This window comes from Aethalodelphis obliquidens, unplaced genomic scaffold (assembly GCF_003676395.1).
Source record: "Aethalodelphis obliquidens isolate GAN/ISIS:26980383/991018 unplaced genomic scaffold, ASM367639v1 scaffold22, whole genome shotgun sequence".
NCBI classification, from domain to species: domain Eukaryota; kingdom Metazoa; phylum Chordata; class Mammalia; order Artiodactyla; family Delphinidae; genus Aethalodelphis; species Aethalodelphis obliquidens.
The window spans coordinates 795,547-808,481 of NW_020837966.1; the positions used below are offsets into that span (position 1 = coordinate 795,547).

At 54.3% G+C, this 12,935-nt stretch overlaps 1 protein-coding gene and 2 long non-coding RNA genes across 3 annotated transcripts in view; 1 reads left to right on the forward strand and 2 right to left on the reverse strand.

The window, feature by feature from the left end:
• Positions 1–9,685, forward strand: part of DOCK3 (dedicator of cytokinesis 3) — a 409,735-nt gene extending 400,050 nt beyond the window's left edge. Inside the window, exons 49-53 of the mRNA XM_027120931.1 lie at positions 2,178–2,296; positions 3,483–3,570; positions 7,448–7,570; positions 8,105–8,187; positions 9,016–9,685. Of these exons, the coding sequence (XP_026976732.1) occupies positions 2,178–2,296; positions 3,483–3,570; positions 7,448–7,570; positions 8,105–8,187; positions 9,016–9,525 (923 nt within the window). The 3' untranslated portion in view covers positions 9,526–9,685. The remainder of the gene's footprint in view (positions 1–2,177; positions 2,297–3,482; positions 3,571–7,447; positions 7,571–8,104; positions 8,188–9,015) is intronic.
• A 23-nt stretch (positions 9,686–9,708) lies between these two features.
• LOC113627935 (uncharacterized) lies at positions 9,709–10,717 on the reverse strand. The gene is made up of 2 exons (XR_003435812.1): positions 10,521–10,717; positions 9,709–9,822 (listed from the first exon to the last, which is right to left on the reverse strand). It is a non-coding gene; the product is annotated as an uncharacterized LOC113627935 (long non-coding RNA).
• A 94-nt stretch (positions 10,718–10,811) lies between these two features.
• On the reverse strand, positions 10,812–12,904 carry LOC113627934 (uncharacterized). Its single transcript, XR_003435811.1, has 2 exons — positions 12,708–12,904; positions 10,812–11,084 (listed from the first exon to the last, which is right to left on the reverse strand). It is a non-coding gene; the product is annotated as an uncharacterized LOC113627934 (long non-coding RNA).
• Between the last annotated feature and the right edge of the window lie 31 nt (positions 12,905–12,935).

Here is a 12,935-nt window from a genome sequence, read left to right on the forward strand (position 1 = left end):
TGGGACTTAGCCCCCCTGGGGTTTACCAAACTACAACTGAAGTAGTTCAAAAGTCCTGTGACACAAAAGCCCTTGTGGTGTTTAAATGTTTTCATGAAAAGTAGCCATCACTCTCTCCTACAATGGCTGCCCTGGCTGCCCAGGGAAGACAACAGTGGGCAGGAAGTAAGATGAAAGAGTTAGAAAATCTCGTGGTAGCACAGAGCACTCTTTTGTTTTCGCACCAGAGAGGCCTCCATAACATGGATACAAATCCTCAGCATAGCCCCTGGGGCCTGCAGGCTGCTGTCCCTCCATCCTAGCCCTGCAACATGTATCAGGATATTGAGTGTGCAGATCTGGGGTTGGCCTGGTGAGCCAGACTGTGAGCTCCATGAGGTGAGGGACCATGGCCAAGCTGAGCAAGGCGGTACACCATGTTCCAACCACATGCCTGGTGTGGGATGGGTATTAGATATGAGTTTGATGTAACTGAGTTGGTATAAAGGGGCTATGTCTCTGTGCACACCAAGCTGGGGGTACCCCTGTCCAGAGATGTGGCCAGCAGGACCCAGGGAGCATTCAGAGTTTCTTGCTGGAAAGGCACTATAGAAACCAGTGGGATTAGGAGCCCTTTTCCTTTTTTCTTTACACAGCCATCTTTTTGAGGTTGCCTCAGAGCATAAGTTCTAAAAGGAAATATTGATGTAAGTGAAAAAATCACCAAATAGTAGCAATTCAGGCCTAGTTTTTTAAAAAAGCATACTTTACTCATTCCCTTATCAGTGAAGGATATTTTTAAAACTAGGTCTTAGAGCCAGCCCTGAGGTTCTATAAACAGTATCGCTCAGACCAGCTGTGGAAGAAGTTTACTTAAATAATAATTGCCTTACTTGTTTTTAATATACTGACTTCTTCAACATATTTAAGCCTCATCTCCTTGGACTAAAATGAGTACAAGAGGCATATCTCAAGAACGCCTGGCTGCAGAAGACCTTTTTTAGTTGTACCCTGACAGTGCTTGGACGGCACACTCACAGGAAGGTTCAGAGACCCTGTTTTTCAGGGACACACAGCCTCCTGAGCTGCAGGTTCACCTCTCAGATGGAGCCTCACTAAGAAAACACCACGGAGAGGGGTTTCAACCACTTGAATCAGCCAGAGGCTGCCGAGCTGCCAGTGGGCAAGAAGGGGGCACTGGGATCCAGGTGACCCTCCCACTAGTTTGACATGGATGTGCTGGTGTTTGGCACAATGAGTGATACACGTTTGGAGGGCCTTCTAAATTATATCTTCCCAAGGGAAGCCTGCAAGTTTATTCTCACTACTTCTGTGGAAGGTCCCCTTGAGGACCATTGGTTGACAGGTTCCTGGGCCCATAGCTGTGGCCTGCATCAATGGGGACTAAGCCACACCACATCTGGTCTCCATAACAGCCCCTCAGGCCAGAGGAGGTCTCACAAGAGAAGGGCAAGAACCAAGTCAACTCAAGAGCCTGGGTTAAAGACCCACATAGCTCCATGACTCCCGAGTTCACTGAAGGGCAAGTCTTAGAAACCCTGGAGAGCCCCCTGTGTGCAGGGCCCTGGGCCCCCAGCCAGTCTGGCTGGGTCTGCAGTAGGATGGCCAGGAAGGCAGAGGCCAGGCACTGGAGGCTTGGAATCTGGGAAAAGGTGGTAGGGAGCCATCTGGGAACAGGGCCAGTGGTGTCTGGAGAAGGTAAGTGTGTAGAAACAGTGTGTCAAGTAAGAACTGTGCTGCTGTGTTATCTGAGTGTGTCTGTTTCTGTGTGATGGCTCCATTGCAAGCTGGCCTGGGCCCATTCCTGGGCCCCCTGAGAGAGCTCAGCATCCAGGCCACACCCATCTCCCAAGAGTGCTGGATGCAGAGGGCCCCTAGGGCCCCAGCTCCAGTCCCCAGCTCTCCTCATGATCTGCCTCTGAGCATGGTGAGGGCGCTGTCGGGAGTCTGCATTGCCCCAGGTTGTAGTATGTGTGCCTTGGCTGGGATGCCAGGTGCAGCCCCCGCCACCATCTAACCACCAGGCTCTGCTTCATTCCTCCTGTGCTTGCTGAGTTCATCCTCACCCCAACGGCAAGGGGACACCACCCTGGTTCCTTGGCCCCAAGGATGCCTGCCCTCTGGGCCCTCCATCTGTGGCTTGTCATCTGTGCGTGATTGTTCTCACTTGGTTACAGGCTCTCCCTCTCTGCCAGATAAGTACCGCCATGCCCGGGAAATGATGTTGCTGCTGCCCACACACCGGGATCGCCCAAGCAGTGCCATGTATCCAGCAGCCATCCTGGAGAACGGACAGGTAATGGAGCCAGCCTACTGACTGCCCTTTGCTGCAAGTGTGTTGGCCTGGGCTTCCCTCGTTGCACTTGCTAGGCTTTCTGCACTGTCCTTCGTGCCTCCCTCATTCTGCCATAAGACCCTCAGAAGGCTGCTGGGCTCCTAGATGGGAACTGCAGCGAATGTGAGGACCAGCAGTCCAGATGGAGTACAGCTGTGGGTAGAGTGGTGGCAGGGTTGGAACCACCATTGTTTGTGTGGCTCTCTATCCTTCTGGCCAGCCTCCTGGACTCCTCATCTATAAACAGTCTGGCAGAGAAAATTGGTTATTTTCTGTCCCAAGAAGGCAGTGGTGGACGTGGGTCTAGAAAATGGCCTTCTTCCCTGTGTGTGTGAAGGACATCCTCACTGGGGCAAACTCTGCCTCTTTCATCCATCCATCCATCCATCCATCCACCTGAAGCCCCTCTCTACCCGCTGGGACTACTCTCCACACCATTTGCCCAGCTCTCCAAATATCCTATATGGGGCCCTTGAACAAGAAGCTGCAGGGATTAGCTCCTTCCCCTCCTATCCAGTCTTCCCTGCCCTCCTGTCAGGGTCCATGAAAGTCACCTCCAAACAACTGTTACCTAGTCCCAGAGTGCCAGGACTTTCCCAGCAGTACCTCTCTGTGCCTGGTCAGCCCTGCCAGGTGGAAGGAGCAGGTCTGCCTGGCAGCTGCCCATCAGAACAGTAGGTCCTGTCTGTGACTTTGGGCTTGAGTGCTTCCCTTTCCCTACCCTCAGTGCTCACATGGGCCTGTGCATGTGGGGCATCTCCAGGAGACTAAACCTGCCAGTGCTCAGGGGTGAAAGGGGTCCCTAAATCCTTTCTACCAGTGGGTCTCCTTGGCAGGACAGAAGGATACAGTTAGATACCCTCGGGTGCCTGTGTCCTTTTTCTTGGCCATGTACAGGACAACCTGGAGCCCAGGGGGACACTGGAGGGTGGACCCTCAAACACTGCACATGGCAGGACTCAGAGCCAGATAGCGTGGATAGTTTTCCAGCTGGCCTGATGTTCTCAACACATCTCAAGCATGAGCTGTACCACTGCTTTGATTTTTCCATCTGATCCTGGAATATCCTGGCTCCCGTGGCCCACAACACTGCCCCCAAGGTGTAACTGGTTGTTTTCACTCTTTGATGTTTTTCTCCTTCCCTCAGCTGCCAAACTTCCAGCGGGCCCTGTTCCAGCAAGTGGTTGGAGCCTGCAAACCCTGCAGTGATCCCAATCTGTCTGTGGCTGAAAAAGGTATAATTCCCTTTCCCAGGTGGCCTCATCCCATGTTTATCCCCATCCTGAGCGTCCGACTCTTGTCCCTGAGCACCAGCTGGCCAAGGCTGAGCCACACTGTAACGCCCAGGCCAGTCTATCTGTCCAGAGTCCTGACCAGTTCCTGTGTTCACTATTTAACCCACGTCTGGCTTGATGCTAAGGTTTGGATCCTGTTTGTTTGTATCTCTCCCTCCCCAGGGCCCACCCTCTGAGAAGCCCCAGCTGCCACCTGCCCTGAGCCCACCTTTACGAAAACTTGGGCTGCCGTATGCAAATGGTGGGCAGCCACTCCCCGGGGCTCCTCCCGACCAGCCCCAGAATTCAGCAGGCCCTGTGGCCCCTTTGGTCCCTCTCAACTTGGGTCCACGGGGACCTCTCCTTGTTGCTCAGAACAGGCCTGTGGCCAAGCATGTACCCCAGAATAATGGGAAGGACAGGCCATGGCAAAGTGAGTTTCCCAGAGACAGTCCTGTCCAAGGGACTTCAGTTCCTCCTATAGCCGCTCTGGCCTGCAGCTGCTGTGAGTCCATTTTTTACACATTGCAAGTCCAACAACTATACTATGAGACTAGGCAATACTTAGAACAGAGGCTGTTTATAGATAGTGGAGTTTTACCCTATGTTCTGCTCTAGCAAGCTGAAGGAAGAACCAGACTTGGACCCATATGACCCCGGCCCAAACATGGAGACCTGAGTTCATTTAACATAGAACAGTACCTGTGTGGGGACTATGCTAAGCCTACCTGCCACACAGAACCGGCCCATGTCAGCCCGCTCCCTGTAGGTTCCTCTCCCCTCTCCTCCATCTGTTGGAGTTTAGGGCACACTTAGTCCCCAGCAATACAACCTGCTGTCCCATCAGAACATGTCCCTCCAAAGCTGTTGTCATGTCATCATTGCACCTCTTCACCAAGTACTGTCTGCTGTTCTCACTGTCATTGTTCCTCCCTTGCTCATCATGGAGGATATGCCTCTCTGTCCTCTTTAAGGAGACCATGCACGGGGTCCATGACCTCAGTGCCTGGTAGGCATCGGCACCGGGTACTCAACCACAAAGGGCATGGAGATTCTGGCTGAAGATGCCTTCCTAGCCTCAAGGTTGCACATCCCTAAAACATGCGGCTTACCTGGACCCCTGCACCTGTGCCCCAAAACAGAGTGCCCTTTTGGCCTTGAGGGCCAGAATCCACAGTGGCTTCTCTTTACCTGAGTTGTGGAGCAATCACAGATCTAGCCAAAAGCACAGGTGGGCTCAGAGCTCAATTGGGTGCTGGTGGCCAGACCAGGACCTTAACGCCAACTGGACCCAGAAGAGCTTCAGGCTTCAGACCAAGCTGCAGCAAGAAGCTGGATATGCCCACCTCCCAGGTGTGGGAAGGAAAGAGGGTTGTCTCAGAACAAAGGCTGAGCCCAGAGCAAGCCCATTTAAGCCACAAAGCCAGTGCTCAGTGTGTAGCAAACTAGACATTTGCCTAGGGGGAACACATAGGCCAGAGTAATAACTCCCTAAGTCTCTACCTGGATCCTCCAGGGCAGGAACTGTGCATACTTGTCACCATTCTCTTGTCATCGGGATCTTGAGTCCCATGAGAACTCCACTTCTCACTTACATGTGTCTCTCTTTGCCAGGCAGTGACTCCCAGACCAGGCAAGCCTGCCCTCGAGGCTGTGGGCTGTGCACAGGGGACCTCAGGCCAGTGGTGGCCCATAACAGAGAGAGAGAGAAATGACCAGGACACAGTGGGGATTGCCCCTCTTCTCCTAGGATAGGTCTGTGCATCTTAGATTTTCCACTAACCCCAACGCACTTGTGCTGTATGGCACAAGTTCACTGGTCTCAGTGGTCACCAACAGCAGGCTACAGGGCGAGCTTGATGATTTCTGGTTCACACAGAGGGGCTCAGGCAGGTACCCTTTGTACACCATTGCAGCCTTGCCAGCTTTCTTCCCTCATAGCGTTCCTACCTGCAAGATCCTTTGGGCCCTTGTGGGTAAACTTTTGCAGTCCCACAGTTCTTCCGGGGTCTAGATGTGCACATGAGATCTTGGGCTGTCAGAGCCCCTTTGGGGAAGCTGCCCAGACCCACCTCCAAGCTTCTTATTCAGTGAGGTTTGGTGGCTTTTTATGGAGATGGAACTTCTCCTTTTCGGGAGAGGGAGGCTTAGTGCTGAGGACCAGGAAGCTTATGCTGCGTCTTGAGGAAAGCCTACATGAGAATAGGCCTGTTCAGTTCTTAGGGTGGCTCAGGCTCTCTGAGGAGGCCTTCTGGTGGAATCCACCTGGTGTTCACCAGAGTCAGAATCCTTTCCTCCCTTCAGTGGACAGTTGAGTGTCTGTCTACCCAATCACTGCCACGCCCTCCCTTCTGCCACCAGCCGTCAGCCATCCCATGAGACTGAGCCATGCTCCTCAGAGCTGAAGCTGTTGAGGTCATTGAGTTCTACCCTGTGTTCTGCTGCAAGCCCACAGCAGTTCTTGACCAGTGAGGAGGACTAGGGTGGACATCACCCATCACCTTATCCCTGGACCACCCGGGGCCCAACCCCTCCTGGCCACATCCTCCTCAACGGCTAAGCTCTAGCTCCTTCCCTCCCAGAGCCTCTCAGGTCCCATTAGGCCCTGGCATTCCCCACTCAGGACCTGGAGTGGGAAGAACCCAGACCCCAGCCTTGTCAGGCTCACTTTAGCTATGACTGCCTCAGAACAAAGCCAGTGGGTAGGCCGCTTCTCTCTCTAGGAGAGCCCAAAAGGGAATTGGTGCCTGTCTGGCTTTGTCAGAGAAAGGGCGTATTTCTTGTCAGTGTTATTTGTTCTCCAGGAGGAGTTGGCCAGTAGCATTCACATGCCCCCCTCCTGCTCCTGAGACCCCAAGGTCCAGCCATTCCTTCTCTCCTCTCCCCTCCTACAAAGTCACTCACCCCAGCTGTGGCTGAAGGGCCAGTATTCTGGCACTGGACTTCTTCCTTACCATAGGTGGACACCCTGTGTTTTCCCTTTGTCCAGGGCCCACTCTACCCTGCATCCATAGCATGTGGGTGCCAGGAACTGGGCCTCTCTACATGCCCCAAAGCACCCATGGGCTCCACAGCCCTCCCTCCTCTCTGGAAGCAGTGGTCCCTGCTGGACCTGGGCCATGACTCACGGGCTTTAGACTCTCCTCCAGCAGGCACAGTGAATACCAGTCCTTACCTAGAAAACCCCTGTGCCTCCCAAGCCCAGCCAGTGGGCACAGAAGCAACAGGGATGGGCAAAGCTTGTACTTACCACAGGCTCTTTGTGGGGCCAGCTTGGGGGCAGGACCCACTCCCTGGCCGTGCACCAGCTGTGGACGGAGGCAGTCTCTGCTGCCCGTCCATCCTGCTCCCTGCTTTTCCCATTGGGCCAGGGCTATGGGAGATCCCTGAATCCTGACCTTGGTAAGACTCTCCATAGGTGCGCGCTCGCGCTCTCTCTCTCTCTCTCTCTCTCTCTCTTTTTGCAGTCCCATCAGCCTGTTTGACTCTCCTCTTCTCACCTCTTCTGTTGTCTCTTCTCCTCCTGGCAAGTCCTGGAGGCTGCAGACGCTCACTCCTTGCTGCACTTTCTCTCCGCTTACCGTATCCTGAGTACTCTTCAGACACCAGTTCACTCTGTTGCTATCCTCTTAAGTGGCTTCTGTCCTGACCACGGTCCCCTGTGGGCCACAGTGTCTTGCTTGGCCAGTGTTTTGTGTCTTAGGAGCTGGCGTGCCACTCCCACGTGTGCTGAGTACATAGTATGCACCTGCAGAAGCCATAGGCTGTAGAACAGGCTTCTCTCAGAGGGTGGCTCAAGAAGTAACCTCCCTTCATGCCATCTGTTTTCACCCTTCAGCGGTGCCAGCAGCCCCCAGCAGCTGGAGCCTGGATAGCGGAGCCCGAGAGGCCCAGCCCTTCCTGTCTGCCCACACGGGGTGCATCCTGGCCCCCCCAGTGCCTCCCCGAAGCCTGCTGCATGGTAAGAAGACTTCCAGCGGGTCCCCCAGATAGTCCCCAGTCTCAGATTCTACTCACGGGCAAGGGCAACAGCCCTCCAGGCTGAGAAGATGAGCCGACTCTGCCAAGGAAAAAACATCTCCACCGCAGGAAGGATCCTGCTGGGCTTTGGGGTCAGTGAGGTTTCCAAGCACAGCAGGTGAGCTCAGTGAGGCCTTTCCAACCATGGAGGCTGAAGACATCAGAACTGACCATGCCAAGCATGATACTCACCAGCCTGTCGTCACCAAGCAGCAGGCTGAGAGCTGCCACTGTCTGCAGTCTGTTGTTCCATGGGCTCTGATGCACTCGACCTCTTGACCTCCTGTGTGGCATGGGTGTCTTTACTCCAGCAGCTTGTGTTTTGGAGAACTTCAGTGAAAAGAGAGGTTTTCCTGTGGCCTTCAATGCTGAGGGGTTGCAGGAGACTCACATCTGTCCAGTTGGCCCTGCAAGATATGCTGACGTGCAGCGCAAGAAGGGCCCAGCTGAGGCTCTGGTTCTGTTTCCTTTGCAGGTCATTACTCCCTACACTTTGACGCCTTCCACCACCCCCTGGGTGACACCCCCCCGGCCCTCCCAGCCCGGACCCTGCGCAAGGTAATGCACTAAGGTGACAGCCCCAGCTGAGAGGAGCCATCTCAGCTGCTAGAATCACCCCTGAGACACCTGAGGTCTACCTCTCCTGCTCCTGTCCCTGAGATCCCAGCCTGGCTGAAGCTGGGGGTGGCCGGAGCCACACTTGGGATGCAGATGACCAATGTGTCCTGCAACAAACGTGATGGGGGCAGGGAAGTCAGAGGGTCCTGGAGACAGCAACACATGGTACCCAGAGTATGTGAGCAACGAGCAGTGAGAAGCCAGGGGGTTCCCTGCCAACACCCAACTTATCAACACACCACAGTTCAAGACATAAAGAAACATTCCTGTGGTGGATCATAGAGCACTTTAAACTGGAGTCCACTGAAAGCAAGAAGCATCAGATACCAGACCTTTACGAAAAACTCATTAACTTTTCTGCAAATTGGAAAAGACTGTCACAGATTTTAGCAGCAGAATGCACTCATCTGGTCCATGGCCCACTAGGGTTCTTTCTACCCTCGCCAACTGGCCTGATGACCCAGTCCTTCTGTCTGTACCCCAGAGCCACAGCCAGCAGCCTGGGACATGGCTTCAGGGGGCACAACTGCCCAGCAGCCAAGACAGGGCCATTTTTTAGCCACAGAAATGCAGGTGATTCTGGGGCTCCACTGGCTTGGGGGCAGGGAAGAGCTAGGGGGTGATTGATGATGAAACAAGAAACATGCTGTTGATGAGGATTATTTTAAAGTTCATTAATAAGCAGACTCTTGGTCTTCTCTTCCCATGGTGGGCCAGCCAGCCTGTTTGGAAAGAGGGATTCTAACATTTTTACCTTTTCTTTTGCAGTCTCCTCTCCACCCTATCCCAGCCTCCCCCACAAGCCCCCAGTCGGGCCTGGATGGCAGCAACTCTACGCTGTCTGGCAGTGCCAGCAGCGGTGTGTCTTCCCTAAGCGAGAGTAACTTTGGGCACTCCTCGGAGGCCCCTCCTCGAACCGACACCATGGACTCCGTGCCGAGCCAGGCCTGGAATGCTGACGAAGATCTTGAGCCACCCTACCTCCCCGTCCACTACAGCCTCTCTGAGTCCGCTGTTCTGGACTCCATCAAGGCCCAGCCGTGCCGAAGCCACTCAGCCCCGGGATGTGTCATCCCTCAGGACCCCATGGACCCACCTGCGCTGCCACCCAAGCCCTACCACCCCCGCCTGCCGGCCCTGGAGCACGACGAGGGTGTGCTGCTGCGTGAGGAGGCCGAGAGGCCTCGGGGCCTGCATCGCAAGGCCTCGCTGCCTCCTGGGAGCACCAAGGAAGAGCAGGCTCGCATGGCCTGGGAGCACAGCCGAGGGGAACAATGAGGGGTAGGGAGGCAGCTAGGACACCACCCTCAGTGAGCAGCTTGCCCCACCACTCCAGGTCTGAAAAGCAAGTCCCCCCGCAGGGAGCCAGAGAGGCCTGGCACTCAGGAGAGAACCACCCCGAGTCTACATTCTACTGCCGTGAACTCGTGTGTTGCCATGTACAGAGGCCACAGCAGCATGAAGGGTTGTGGCTTCTCTTTTTATTTCATTTTCTACATTCCATTTCTATGGGTTTTCCTTTTTCCTTTGTGGAGTAGATGCTTTCTTCCTCCTGCAGTTCCAGACCATGTGGAGCTATATGGAGATATTGCATAGACAGAATCAATTGCTTTGCAGGGCCCAGCGGGGTAGGAGCCCAGGCCCTCCCTCCAGGGAAGAGATGCACAGAAGAATGGGAATTGCACTAGGGACCTCTTCCTTTGCTGTGTGGACAGAAGAGCTCACGGTTGTATTCAGGGATTGCAAGGACCACATTGACTACGTCACCAGTGGACAAGGGGGCTACAAGCCATTTTGCACAAATGTCTGCCCACTTGCTCCCTCTTCCATCCAGGAGTGTGCAACTGAGAGGCTGGCTAGGCCAACCTGCCAGCTCAGGCATGTGACCTGGCCTAACTGCATGCCCAGGGCATACTGCCAGGCTTCCATGGGCCAGCCCTGCCTCCTACTCTACCTTGGATTTTTCCCTCCATCGTTTTTATTTCTGACCCTTTGCCCCTCTCCACTCTTAATACACCCCGTGCCCTGCAGGAGCCCCCTTGGTGCATGGATCTGCAGTGGTTATCTCCTGTCCTCTGGAGCTTGAGTGGGGGTATAGCGCCAGAGGGACTACCCTCGCCACCTTCCTCCCCAGGGCCCGGGCAGCCACGTGTTGAGAAACAAGCTGATACAGGAGTGAGGCTGGGTGTGGCAGGGGCCGGAAATCCTCAAAGCTTTCAGAAGTGGCCAGAGTGCCTGTCATCAGCTCCTGAATCAGGGATTTTCAGCACTACCTCCAAGCAGTGGGGTTGGCTGCCCAGCCAGGCTTCTAAGGCCCGAGGACTTGTGGTCAGGCTCAGCAAGCTCCTGGGTAAAAAGGGTGGGAGGGATTCTCCTCTTAGAAGCAGAGAGCCACACAGGTTGAATTATCCTCTCCCAGTAGCCAAGTGCAGGGCCTCAGCTCCAGGCCCGTGGGGACCACCACTCAGGGTTCAGGGCGGGCAGGAGGGCAGTTTCTCCAGCCTCCCCAGTCTGTTGGGCAGAAGGTAGTGGTGTCTTTATAGAAAACTCTTTCAGGTCAGGGCACCGATTTTCCTCTTGGTTTATTATTTGGGGGAATAGGGTGGGGTGGTAATAGTATTTTACCAGGGTGCTTCTAAGTTACTTTAAAAAAGTCTACGAAACATTTATTTGCTTGCATTCACAACTGTGATGGTCCCACGGCTGCCTTCTCCTTGTTGAGCAGGTATGTTCTCCCCTAGTTCCTCTTCTGCTGGCCCATCTGACCTCCATGGTTAGGGTATTTTTCACTTGTAAACAAATGCCAGGTTGTTTAATAGGAATGCCCAGCAAGTAACCTATGAGGAAAGATTGGGGGGCCGCATTAGCTTCAGGGCGTCTGGGAGTGTTTATCACCATTGTGGGTCCTTTCTGATACTTCAAGGGTGACTCCAAGCAGAGTGGGTCAGTCCTGGCAGGCCTGGACCATCTGGTGTTCACAAGTGTGACAGTCGGGGATTAGCTCTGGATTTCTTAGGTAGGAGGGCATATTTAGGTTTTAGGGCACTTCTGAACCTCAATCCCTGGACAAGGCAGTCCTCACATAAGAACATCTACCTTCTCCACCTGGTGGCATGGGAGGGTAGAGAGTGGAATGTGGGTTCATTTGGCCTTGCCTTGTACAGGGTGAGCCCAGTTTGTTTTCCCTCTCCATTTTCCCTAATTCCATGAAAAGGACATGATCCAAATTCCTTTCACTGGAGAATCAGCCAGTCTGAAGGGAAGTGGGAGGCAAGAGATGAGAATCCTCTGAAAAGATTGTGAAATACTGATTTTCATTCTTTCAAGCTTATTTGTAAATACCTATTTGAATGCTGTGTATTTGTACAGGAATTTGAGCAAAAAATGTATAGAGTGTGATGTCCAATTGGTATTCAGCCCTATATAAATGTGTTTTTAACCTCTGGCATTCTGTGCTTATTTAAAATAAGAAAACTTCTAACCATCTCTTTTGTGTATTTATGTTTAAAATAAGAAGCGACTTAAAAATGGTCTTACCTGTACCAGAAAGCAAAGTTAAAGAAAAAAAAATTTGTACTGGTGTCCCAAAAGGTATTTTACTGTATATATTGTGGTAGCATGTTCTAAATCCAACAAGTAATGTGAATTTTAAATGTAAATATCTGCCACCTTATTTCCCCCCTTTCCCCACTCCTTTGACTGCTGTGATGTGAATTAAAGATGAATACCTGACACTGACCCGCTGAATTCACTGAATTGGGAGCAGCGCAAGTGCCTCTCTCCAACCCTTGCCGCTGGGCTCCAAGCCCTTTTAGCCCCATAGAAATCTCCTTTCTGCCCTGAGCGCAAAGCCAACCTTTCCCACGTCCTGCCTTCAAAGACAGGGAGCCAAACCCTGCCCTGGATATGAGGGCAGCCAAGGGCCCTGAGCGCTCAGTGGGAAGCAGGAGGCGGCGTGCCAGCCACCTCGGCCAGGCTTCCGAGGCTTGTGAGGAAAAGGGGGGCACCTCTTACCAGCGTGCGGGACAAGCCTCCGAACCCCCGACCTCCCCACTCTGAGGCGGGATGCTTCTGATCCCAAAGCCACGCAACCAACCCTGGCCCGGGTGCCTCTCTGAGTTCTGGGAAGGCAGCCCGGAGGAGAGCCTTTCCTACGGGCGCCCCTCCAGCCCAGAGTCTGTCCACCCCGGCCCGGGTACCCCTGTCAGCCCGCGCGAGGCGGGCTCCGGCTACCCGGGGCTCAAGCGGGTGGGTGCCTGAGCTGCTGAGGCAATTCGGACGCGGTCCGCCGGCCTCGCAGGCGCCAGAGCCTCCGCAGGGGCTCCCCAAAGTCTGGTTCCCCCCGCCTACGTGATCCTTTAAAAAAAGGTAAAAGGGGAAAAAAACCTCTTCGGAGCCTCGCCTGCGGCCCCCCGCCGTCCCTGCCTTGTTGGGTTACGGCTGGCCCCAGAGCCCCTGACCTGCGCCACAATTCGGAGCCTGGGCGGGGAGGTCCGTGGGTTTTTCGGGCCGGCTTGGGGCCCAGAACAGAGGGTACGCAAGCCAACTCAGCACGCGCGGTACAGCGCCCAACCCGACTTCAGCCAGCAACACTCCGCCTCAGCTACTGCCGGGTCACCTACCCAAGATGGCGGCCCGAGCCGCTTCCGCCGCCTCCACGGCCGCTTCCTGCCGGCCGCCCTGGTTCA